Here is a 12,550-nt window from a genome sequence, read left to right as displayed (position 1 = left end):
CTATTTACAGAAAAGCAGTACACACATTCCAAAGTCACCACGAAACCACAAAGTGGCCATAACTATTCCCAGTTACAACAGGATCATCTGGAACATTCCAAGTGTTGAGGTACATAACTGGAACTGGCCCATCACTACGCCTAATGCTCTGCTGCAGTGATTCTCACAGGCTGTGATGCTGCCTTGTGAGGGAGTCCCATCATTCCTCCCAGCCCTGGTCACTAAACAAGATGCTAAGAAGTTCTGTTGTAGAGTTCTGGGCTCCAACTCTTCAGAATTCATTTCTCTTTACATTCAACTATAGGCAATGTTCAAAAGGAACAACTTGGAGAACAATGAAGAAAAAAGGGCACACCAACAGGACAGTTCACTTCCCCCTCCAACTCCTTCCCACCTCACATTCCTCTACACTTAAGAATAAAAGAACAAGGGCAAACGATACTAACCCAGGGCAGAGCAGAGCTGTAAGCAAAACGTTTGTCTTCCACTTCTCACCTCTAAATGCTGAGGGAAAGATAAAAACAAGTTCAAGTTCAAAGCTTTTTGCCACTGTTTCACGGTAGGGCAGCAAGAAGCAAGTTTGTTGTTCAAGACACCAGCTCCAGTGTGAGGTTTACATTAAATCCAGCAACTCTGAATTTACCCTGCTGTTTCACACTGAACAAACACGTGTACTTACTCTTGTACATTCTAGCAGACACATAACCAGCTGGAGTTCCCAGTAAGACCCACAGTACAACTGCACAGGTCATCAAAGCACCACGGTTGGCAGGAGAAAGAAAACCAAGGCAAGCTAGGACTAAAGAGACAAAGGATTTAGTCATCTGTGGATGGGTAGCAAAACTCCTCTGTAACACACTACTGTAAAGGTTTATCCCTATCACTACCCGATATTTAAATGAGCATAAGCTCTCATACACCCCAATCCCATGGCCATAGCCCTGGGTGACATGGTCTACTGTGAGAAGTCCCTGCCCATGGCAGGGGGCTGGAACTGGATGATCTTAAGGTCCTTTCCAACCCAAACCATTATGAGATTCTATGATATACTGTATAGACAACGTATAATAAAACACCAACAGTCTGACAGTCTCCATCACCACATGTATATAACAGGCTCTCAATCTCAGTGTTGTGTCAGTATTGTTCCTCTGGTGTGCGTTCTTGCCCTTATTCCTGCATGGCTGCAGACTGTTGTGTCACAAGTATTAGATAGAAAGTGTTCTGAGAACAAAACAAAGCTTTGATTTTATGTCTTTGAACTTGCATTACCGGATCCTTGAATAACTTACACCACAACAAACTCCTTTTACAAACCAAAACCAAACTTGTAACAAGGAAGCTTCATTTCTGCATCATGAAGAATGAGAATGAGCCCAGACAGCATGTTTGGAATGACACTGCTTACAGCAGCATTACTGAAGCTACCTAGGTTACTGCTATAAAACTACATTGATATTTTACTAAAGGAAGGAGTTCATTTCCAAAAGGCTTCTCTCATCTAATAATATTGCATCTTTCTTATGCTATAACATGACAAACACATCACTTAATAAAGTTACTCACATAAGGTAATAAATGTCATAATGAAGATCTGAGTTCCTTGGCCCAAGAAGACAGACAGTAACATCCCCTTCCTTGGAGGTCTAAACACATCTCCATGGACCAGCTTCCAGCCAAATTCCTCTTGGGCATCTTCCTGTATAAAATCAGCAATGTCTTTAGCAAAGACGCATAAAGCAGTAGTGAATTAACATGATGCAAAATCCATATTTAAAGTCTGATTAACTTCCAGTTTAGATCTAAAGACAGACTAATTGCATCTGATTCATCACTCCTTGATTTTTATAACCCCCTAATGGTTCAGTGAAAGAAAAAGACAGGCTTTATCAAGAAAATCCTCATCTCTTAAAGCAAGGAGAAACAAAATGTAATTAGCCAAGCCATATAACATCATTCTAAATTTAAACTAAAACAAAGCATTCCATTTAACTTGGATTATAGCATTTCAAGCTAGTTCAAGCATTTGTCTTTTCTTGCCTCTTCCAAAGCATATCAGTCTTAATGACAATAACGGGAAAGAATTAAAAGGCCTCTGTACTCCAGAAGGAAGTTTGCTCCCTACAATCACAGGGGCAAGTACCAATACTCTTTGTCGCAGTGCCAGAGGTGAATGGATGGATCAGGGAAGGAATCCTCAGTCCAGCAGCTCTAAGAAACCACTAACAACAGAACTTTTCAACCACGTCACTCAAAACAAACACTTCCCGTCACAAAACCAACCAAACACACACGACCACAAAGAACCAACCCCTCAAGAAAGTCACCCTCTTCCTCACAAAGAGATACAGGTTTCATTCAACAAGGAGCACCGAGGTTAGTTTAATGGACTGCTTACCACTAGGAGTACAGCACACACAAGAAAAACAGGGCTAGAAAGAATACAGACCCAAGTGTTGAATGACACAGAGCATCTTAACTTGCTTGTATTTTCCGGCTAGATATTACTCTCAGAAGTCTGATTACTAACACAAAGCCTAAAAACTGTTAAACAGAAGATAGCACAAAGAAACTCAAACCCCAATTACCTCTGCCTGCAAAGCAAATGCTATCAGATCTCAAGGTACAATTCCAACACATCAGTGCTTTTCCAGTAAGGGAAGGTTGGTTTGGTTAAAACAGCACAAAGACCAGACTTTCCTTTAAGTCTGAACTTGAACTAATTGTGACAATGATGATAAAGTTCTGAGGTAAGACAGAAGGTAGTTGGAAGTAAGGAATGAAAGAATTTAAAGGTTACCATCTGAAGTAAATCCTTATCTGTTTTCAAAATGATGAACACCAAGCAGAAAGAAATTCTTCGAGTTTAGTTCCTGACACAACAAGGAAGCTACACTTTACAGTCACAGCAAAATATCTAAGGCAAAGCTAAAAAGATACGTTTGAATCTTGGCCAGTATGCTAAAAATTACTCTAAATCTTAAAAGGAATGAATCAATCTGCATCTTAGCCATTAATTTAGCCTGGTTCTCAAAATATTCTAACAAAGATTTTCAAGGCCAGGTTGGATGAAGCCTTGGCTGAGATGGTTTAGTGTGAGGTGTCCCTGCCCATGGCAGGGGGGTTGGAACTAGATGATCTTAAGGTCCTTTCCAACCCAAACTATTCTATGATTCTATGATTCTATTCTAAGATTAAGTCCCTTGCACTCAGTCATGATTGAAGAGACTAAAAAATTCTTACCACTCACTCTTCAAAATGCATTGACACGAATTCTCTTCAGGTATCTTCTCCTAGTCATAAGATCCTCAAAGCACCTCCATGACTTCCAAACACTTCATTAATGTATGTCTCACTATATCTACATCATACTACAAGCCAGTTGGTATCAGTTGAACGTGAAATGCGTATACCAAGACCACCAGCTCTGGCTTGCACATTGATCACCAGCATTCCCTATGTGTGAGATACTAAGTTGCTCCCCTGCAGCTTCTTCAGCCCAGGCCCTCTTTGTACCACTAATTCACACCTTTATAAATGAGCTCCTTGAACTGTAACAGATCTTGAAGTCTCACAAACTGGCAGGAAAGCAAAGCATGGCTTTTTGGAAGTCACACCTATTCCTTCCGTTACCCATCAAAACTAACCAAGCTCCTACATGTCTTCCTCCTTATCACATTAAGAATGGCCAACTAATAAGGACAAGACAGTATAAGATACTGAACATAATTTAATTGAGAGATCAAACAGAAGCTTCTCAAAAGCCATCAGTTAAAGGATGTGGAAAAATTCTTCCCCTTTAAATTAGCGTCTGCATTTGCATTAACAAAAGATATTAAATATCAAAACCAAAGAAGAATAAAAGTACTTTCAGATGTTAGTTTCAATATGAAACATTTTTGTGCATTTTAAAGTATTCCTTTATCCAGATAGCAACAACAATGAAAATTCAAACCTTTGTAGTATCTGACATTATTTCTCCTCTATGGCTTGCGGATACCACTTTTACCAATGAGAAGGAATCATCTTTAATCAGCCTTTCACTCATCCACTGGTCAAATCTTATTAACTCGCAATCAGTTATATTCTTTTCCATTAAGGCAGCAAAGCCATTATAGGGACCAAATTAAAACCCCATCATTCACACAACCCCCAAGTAGTTCTAACACAGCTAGTGAGCAAAAGTTGTGTTGAAATGTTGCAGTTCATATGTAATCTCCTAACAGGAGACAAAGCCAACTGTACACATCAAAAGAAGCACGAGCAGGAGGTTGAAGGAGGTGATCCCGCCCCTCTGCTCTGCTCTTATGAGACCCCACTTGCAGCACTGTGCGCAGTTTTGGTGTCCTCAACATAGGAAGGACATGGAGATGTTGGAGAAAGTCCAGAGGAGGCCAACAAGGATGAGCAGGGGTTGGGGCACTTCCAGTACGAAGACAGGCTGAGAACATTGGGGCTGTTCAGCATGGAAAAGAGAAGCTGTATGGAGACCTCAAAGCAGCTTTCAGTAACTGAATGGGGCTACAAGGATGCTGAAAAGCGGCTCTTCATCAGGGACTGCAGTGATAGGACAAGGGGTGATGGGTTTAAACTGAAACAGGGGAAGTTCAGGTTAGATATAAAGAAGCTCTTCCCTGTGAGGGTGCTGGCACAGGGTGCCCAAAGAAGTGGTAAATGTTCCATCCCTGGCAGTGTTCAAGGCCAGGCTGGACAGAGCCTTGGGCAACATGGTCTAGTGGTGGCAGGGGGGTTGGAACTGGATTATCTTAAGGTCCTTTTGAACCCAAACCACTCTGGGATTCTATGATTTCACCACAATTTCTAGCCCCAGGCAAAAGGCAACATCAATTTGTATCAGTCAGACTCTTTCCCATAACATCCAGCAAGACAGCTACACAGCCTCCCACTAATTTCACTCCATTATTTCCCGTTGGTTTAATTTTTGATCCTTTTTTGCAATAATCAGCTCATAGAGTGGGTTTCGTTTGGGGGTTTTCTTTGCTTTATAAAGTTGCACAGCATCATACTTCCCATGAAATCTAGAGTACAAACTTCCCAAACATCACAAGTGCTAGCACACTTGCTTTCTGGACAAGCTATACTACAAACTACTCTAAAGAAACACCACCTTAGAACTGGAAAAGTGGCAACACCTGAGCTTCCTAAAGCAGCTTCATTACAGAGGGAACAATACCTGTCTGCAGTAGTTTTAAGCCTGACCTCCTGAAGAGGCGAAAAACACTTATCAAGTTTGATAGTTCAGACTATAAAACCTATTTTTAGGCAGAAAATATGCCAAAGGGGGTAGTAAGTCTTCAATTCTGCAACAGATACAGTGCAGGTCCTTTGCTAAGGCCATATAACATGACTTAAAATGGGCCTGCATTAACAAGGAATCTCACCTATCACTCAGTGATTGATGGGAGGGACCTCTGGAGCTCATTTTGTCCAACCTCCCTGCTCAAGCAGGGCCACCTAAAGCAGGTTACCCAGAACCATGTGCAGATGGGCTTTTGAACATCACCAAGGTTGGAGATCCCATAAATAATACAGAAATAATACATTGGCTGCTTAGGTGAGTGTCATACCACCAGCTACATGTCCACACTGACTCCATAATGCAAGCACAGAAGAAATTGCCACATCTTGAACCAATGCCAGAACATTTTTCAGTGTCTGCACTGTGTCTTGCCACTGTTGGCATATGTGAAAGTACTTATGAAGTAAAGAGGCTTTCCTTGGTTGAGACCTTGGAACAAAGGGATCTGCATTTCAAATACTTCCCAAAAGTTTCTGAGTCACTCCACATACTTCTAAACCCTGACGTCTGTCCTTGCATATTACAAGTTCATCGAATGATGCTACAAAAGAAAGACTGGCACATCTGCCCATATACTCCTGCTGTTAGGAAAGATGAAATAGCACTAAAGTTATTTTTAACCCCCAGACATATTATCATGTAGCAAATTCTTGGTAGCTCTACATCTCTTCAGATTGTATTGAAAACTTGTTGATAGACATGACTAGCACAGAAAAACATGCTCATGTAAAAGCTGTACATCCTACTCACAGAAGAGTCAATCTGGTTGTATCTTGCAATGTCTTTATGAAGAGTCCTCAGAATGATCATAGCCACCATGCCAGACAGGAAGAGAACAATCACAAGGGAATTCATGATGCTGTAGATAAAGAAAGAATAAGTTTTCAATCCACTTATTAGGTTGAGACATGCACTCCAATTCCTACCACAGAGGAACAGCCTCAGATACTCAGATCGTACTTAAGTCATTCAGACCTGTCAGTATTTTCCCACTCAGAAGACAAACTGTTGAGTCATGTCCCTTTACGATTTCTTAGGAGCCAGAAGAAAGAAGAACAGTATTTCATGATATATTGTTAATTCTCAAGACTTAGACCTTGCTTTTCTTTATTTTCCTCCTTATAGAGATCAAATATTCTCCCTGGTGAAACACTACAGCTCTTAAAGCAGACTTTGTCAAGCAGATTTTATATCTAGTGACCAATGAAATCTACATCATGCTATTTAATTTAATTTAATCAGATCAGCCTTTCAAACTCTCTGCATTGCAAAACATGAATGTTAAAATTTAGATTACATACTGGATATAATTTGCATGGTGCAGAGGGAAATAAGTATGAGATTTTTCACATACCTCTTTCACTCATTAAAAAGCCCCTCTTTTTACTGTATGCAGCTGCTGAGGACCAAACAGGCAGCACACACATGTATCTCTCACTTGGCAGTTAGAGAAAGCCAGACAGTAACAGTAAGAACATTGCAAAGCAGCAACATCTCCAAAGCTTTACAGATTGGAGATGCTGAAGTAAACCGATGGAAGCTGCTTTCCTTTTGGACACTAATGGTGCATTCCTTTGGTGAAATGCAATACTGCAGTTGTTCCCAAGAGATGGAACACTGATAAAAGTGACTGCAGATGAAAACAAGAAGGTTTTCTTGCCTGAAAACTAACAGACTTTGTTTTACCACAGCAGAAGTTATATAGTCCTGGAAGCACAAACAAGAAAGCTTTGTGCTCCTCTGAAAGGTTATTCACTGAATAAATGCAAGTCTTACCTAAACCACTGGATGTTTGTATGTGGCATGGATTCCAAAATGTAGTCCCATCTGGAAGCCCACTTAATATTATTCTTTTCCTACAAAGAAATTAAATAGCAATTAATAGCAACAAGTTTGTTACAGTCTGAAAAGGGGTATGCACATCAAATCTCTTCCACAAGCCTTCCATTCAGCACAAACATCTAAGCTTGGTATCAACCCTGTTTATCAGACCTCCTTCTTGCATTAATTCATCTCCTGAGCCTCTCAAAGAATACCCTGTTTACTGAAATCTCCTATCCACATGTTCTACCTTCAACTGAGGCTTCACTAAGCCTCATGTTCCCATGATTCAGTACGTAGCTGCCTTCAGCTCCCAAATGCATGCTGAAAACAATCATGCCACCACAAGAAGATACTCCCAGCATAAGACAGCTGAAGTTGAAACATCAACTTTATACTCTATATTTCTAGTCTCCCCTGGTATTCTTCTCTTATCACCTATAATGTATTTAGCACAGGCTCCCTCAGTCCCTGCCACAACGCTGTCTGATCCAGACTATTTTCCACTCTGATTCCTCGCAGACAATTTTCATTTCCAGATATCCCTGTGAAGGATTTAAGAAGAAATCATTCAGCAACTTTGACCTTCAAAAGATGTTTCCATTTTCTCCTACCTTCTCTCCCTTAAATCCTTCTTGTGGGAGCTGCACAAATGATGGTTCTTTCTGACCTCAAGCCTTGCTCCCTAGAGCATGTCCCATGGGATGTATGCCCACTGTCCTGCTACCAAATTCTGTCTCCTGAATGGCATGAAGTTCTGATGAACTTCTTCATTTATTTATGAGCTGGTAAGTTTGTACAGTTTTAAAATGATCAGCAGTGACGATCTTTAAGGTCTCTTCAACCAACACCATTCTATGATTCTAAATCAGCTGACATATTAGAAAAGGACCATATAACAGTTATTCATTTTACTGGTTTATGTACTCAGGCTTAGTGAAACTGATGTTCTCTTATTTAAAAAGGTTTCCTACTGATAAATACTCTCCTTTTAAGCTATTTGGAGAATACTATTAAAAAGTAAACCATATCAGATACTATTTCAAATCAAGGCTAACAGATAACAGAGAAAGAAGCAGTTTTGAGGAGCCTGGTGACCAAGATGTGCTGGAAGTGCCTGACCCACAGCAGCTAAGCTTTACCTGCTCTGTGCCTGAGGGAAAGGGAACACATAGCCCAGATGTGGAACACATCACAGGAATAATCAGACAAAGTTAAATTGCAACTTATCATCAAGATTTAAACACAAATGTTATTAGACAGGAGGCTCATTCATGTAGTAAGATTAGGATTGGATGTCACAAGAGGAAAGTAACAGGATATAGAGCCTGCACCTCGGGGTCATTGGTTCAAATCAGATTCGATTTGGCAGAATGAAAGCTGTTACCATATAATGGCTGCTTGATGCCTACAGAAAACAAGCTGGTGGTCAAGTAAATCCTGCAAGATTGGCATCTTACATCAAAAAAACAACCAGGCTTTTGGGACACACTGGAACCAAGGTACCAAAGTTTGAAGCAGCTTGAATCAAATGATTCTCACCCCCACAGGAGGCTCGCTTTCCATGCTGGGGTAAAGACCCAGTTGTAAGAAAGCCCAGCTTCCTCCTAACAGACTGAATAAACCATGTGAGTGTTAGCAAACATTAGAGTATTAAGTCTAAAAGATAAATGGCCACCTACTCCAAAAGAAAGTGAAGAAATACAAAATGAGACAAGACCTGCAACTTCATTAGAAGAGCTTTACCTTATGCTAAAACCCACATTTAACATAGAAGTGACTACAAATACAAACATCTCTTCTACATGAGATTCTCAGTACCCTGACTGAACTGAACACTGACACCACAGAGCACACCTCAAGGAAGACAAGCCTTGCAGTTATTGAATCTACTACCTTTCTGCTAATAACAAAACAGGGGGGAAGTCTTTATTTATACATCCCAAATGTCAAACTACAGTAATAGCAAAGTAACAGGTTTGGGGCAAACTGCTTCACAAGACCCTCCTTATGGAATTTACACTGCTTTAATCCACTTATGGCTATTAGCAAATTATTCAGTTTTGATGTAATTCTTTTCGGGAATTACATATTCACCTAATAGATTCAATACTTACTTCAAATGTCACAGAGTAAGTGTAGATCAGGTTCAGTTTGTTGTTGAACTCTCCAGGAATCTCCATAGGTGGACCTTCACAGCTTAAGTTGTTCTCATCTGTATGTTTGTAGCTAGTGGGGGGAAGGAACAAAAAGTTAAAGAAAATTGTGTATCTTTTACAATATTAATTTTCATTAAATCTTTTCTAAGGTAATTCAAACAAATACTTCTTTAAAAGCCGAACAAATAGAGAGCTGTGTATGTTATTTTGCACCAACTATTTAACCTCTTTGAGAACCTGCTTTTCAGTTCTTCTACCAACAAAAAATTAAGATCTTAGAAATTATTTTTATTCATGTTTGTAGCTTGAGATAACATTAGAATAAGTCACATATATAATTAGGTATCATTAGTCAGAACTTCTGTACAGGCTTAAAGCCACATCAGAACTGAACACTGCTTCTCACAAGCACTTGCAGTGAGAGCTAAAAACTCCACAGAAAGCATCCTTTGGATCTTGGATCCCTATCCCACATTCAGTTAGTACCTGTTCACACCTGAAGACAGTTGAGGAAATTATAGGCAAAGCTGTTTGCTAAGCATGTGGGAGAGAAGAACCACAGAGCTCTAAAGGGCATGTGATAAGGTTTCACACTACCCACTTTTCTGCCATGAATGAAGTCCTAGTCCTAACCTCCAATGCTGCGTGGTTAACCAGGCTGTGAAGTTTGGAGATCTTCACCTGGCAAGACAGCAAGTGAAACAAAATCCCCCTTCTCTGCCATCATACCGCCCTTCCAAGACAGCTTAGACATCCTCGTCTTCCTCAATGACACTGAGGTTAAGTCCCTCACCAATAATGCAGTCTCACAGGTTCTTATCTTTTCCTCAAGTTCTACAGGGAGAAAACGGTTTCTTTTGGTGGATTTGGGAGTATCTTTTTATAGTGGGGCAAAAGAATGACTATGGGAACCTTTACATTTTCTATTCCTATACAAGCGGTCTAATCTCACCTTTCATCAGGTGATGAACTCTGGAAAATACAGAGCTCAGAACAACATTCTACATTCTAAAGTTCAAATACACAAACCCGTCTCTGCAGTATCTTAGAAATACTGCAGCTGTAGAAGCACAAAGTAAAAAAAACCCTTGAGCTTTGCTTGAATTCACTCCTGTGAGCACTGGAAAATAGCTTCCCTCTCACACCCACTTGGGCAAGTTGTATTTACACCATTTAGATAAACAGTTCCACTTTATATGTATTATTATATGTCAGCAACTAAGTCAAGCCCCAAACAAAAGCTTTCATCTAAGGCCTAGGGCGCTCCAGCCACAAATACTGCCATCAGGAGACCTTCAAGGTTGAAGCAAAGCACCAAGCAAAACACCGGGTCAGAGAATGACAAAACCAAGGTTATGTGCAACCCAACTGTGCCCTCTTGTGGTCTCCGTTACCGGTGGAAAGTCAAATCCTCAGTTCAGCCATTCAGGACACAATTGATGCAAGTGTTAATCAACAATGAAGAGGGCTGGTAGCACTAAAACCACACTATATCATTGCAACAGAAAAACCAAGGATACCTGAGTCATGTTGTACCATCCATGTATCTATGAGCTGAGAAAATGTGGTAGTGTAACTTAACGTATTTAACCTCTGCAGAAAAGTAGAAAAAGCTAAAAACACAACTATGAAATCTTATCAATGGACTGTGGTTTTCAATATGCATAAGTATAAACTGTGCATGGACAGACAAGAGGCTGAATTAATCGCTTCAGTCTGTTTCTGACTTCTGAATTGTTGCATTTCCTCTCTGGTCAACAGAGAAACAAAGGAGCTACTGTTGAAGAAAGTAAGTTAATCTTCTTAGGAAATTAGTTCTTGTCTTCTGCTGTCCTGAATACCAGTATTAACTTGGTATTTCACCTGTATCTCAGTAGCCAAACTAACACAGGTAAAAGCACACCTGCACAGATACTGTGCACTCATAGAAAGTGCATTTGAGAAGCAATGCAGCAAAAAAGAAGAAAGGTGACATGACAAACTTGTTAATCCATTAAAGGTTGTCTTTTAAAAGAAAGTAGCACGCACCCAGCTGTGAATCAACAGACATAAGAAAGCTTCTATTGTTTGTGTCAGGTTCTAAGAAGTCTGCACAAGCAGTTTTTCCATCAGGAAGGGCTTTGGGAACATTTTAAAAGCAAAGTTAAATGACATTTATGAACCTGGAACTGCCCTTTGTAAATAGAGTTCCAGCCATGAGGTACACCAAAAGCTTTATCAGAAATCAGAATAACCAGGTCCTCAGAACTTACTGACACCAGGTAACGTGCCTAAGCTTTCAACTACTGGAAGGATTCTCTAGTACTAGAACTTGCTGCTTGAATGCACAATTACCTTTGTGGTCTCAGTCTTGCCGTCACCAGTCGTGCACCAGGCCAGTTTTCATCCTTCCCACTATGGTACATGATTGTTATGTCAACGTGGTTGAAGAGGTAGAAAGTGTTCTTCTTGTTAAACTCTGACTACAAAATAGCATTGAGACATTGAGAAACTTCTCCAACAGGAGAGGGCGCAAGCACTCAAGAACTTTAAAGTGAGACTATTGTCCGAGAAGGAGCAAGAAAGGAGGGGAAATACCTCAACATCCACTTCTTTTTAATATACCTCTAAAAATATGTCTTTTTCTGTGTATTTAATTACACACATAAAAACCCACATAAAGGATCACATCTGTTTTACAAGTAAAATTTAAATGCGTTTTACATCATTTGTACTTTCCACAAAAAGCTGCCAAAACAAGTTCAAAGATCTATTTATTCAAGGTACAAGTAATTCAGATTCAGGTTGGAACTAGATGATCTAGGTGCTTTGCAACCCAAACCATTCTATGATTCTATGAACACTGAATTGGAACAGGTTACTCAAGATATAGACCATTTTCAACAGTCTATGGAGCCTGAGGAATAACAGAGTTGGAAGGTGATTGCAGAGTAAACTGAATGTGCATGACTAATGCATCACTTCCAAGAAGCATGAGACCTGCTGAATACAAACTGCCTGCTCTGCATACAAGCACTAAGTCAAGTAGCAAAGCACAGTCACAGCAGAGAGCTCTCTCCTCCCTGTGATTAGTGTGGTCCCTCACCCCAGGAGAAATAAAACTCTATCACTATTATCTGTAACTGTATTAGTTCACCATGGAACTCCCAGGATAACTGACACATTTCAGATTGCTGTCAATAGAATTCTTACCCTGTCACAGCTGTGCTTGTTATCTTCCAGCCAGCTGGGAAAACCCTGACACATTTAA

General features: G+C 40.2%; 2 protein-coding genes across 2 annotated transcripts in view; one reads left to right on the top strand and one right to left on the bottom strand.

Annotated features, from left to right (window-relative positions):
- The window catches only part of RBMX (RNA binding motif protein X-linked), a 156,573-nt gene that overhangs the window by 119,358 nt on the left and 24,665 nt on the right, over positions 1-12,550 (top strand). The window lies entirely within an intron of this gene.
- Positions 1-12,550, bottom strand: part of LOC134168071 (transmembrane 9 superfamily member 2-like) — a 28,904-nt gene that overhangs the window by 11,362 nt on the left and 4,992 nt on the right. The window contains exons 6-12 of the mRNA XM_062627390.1: positions 11,635-11,762; positions 9,259-9,370; positions 7,097-7,176; positions 6,071-6,179; positions 1,567-1,699; positions 680-799; positions 447-504 (exon numbers count right to left, since the gene is read on the bottom strand). Coding sequence (XP_062483374.1) covers positions 447-504; positions 680-799; positions 1,567-1,699; positions 6,071-6,179; positions 7,097-7,176; positions 9,259-9,370; positions 11,635-11,762 — 740 coding nt within the window. The remainder of the gene's footprint in view (positions 1-446; positions 505-679; positions 800-1,566; positions 1,700-6,070; positions 6,180-7,096; positions 7,177-9,258; positions 9,371-11,634; positions 11,763-12,550) is intronic.

Source organism: Pezoporus occidentalis, unplaced genomic scaffold (assembly GCF_034315485.1).
Source record: "Pezoporus occidentalis ecotype Australia unplaced genomic scaffold, CSIRO_AGI_Poc_V1 ctg30, whole genome shotgun sequence".
Classification (NCBI taxonomy): Eukaryota; Metazoa; Chordata; class Aves; order Psittaciformes; family Psittacidae; genus Pezoporus; species Pezoporus occidentalis.
Note: the sequence above shows the minus strand (reverse complement) of the source record. Positions and strands in the feature narration are given on the sequence as shown.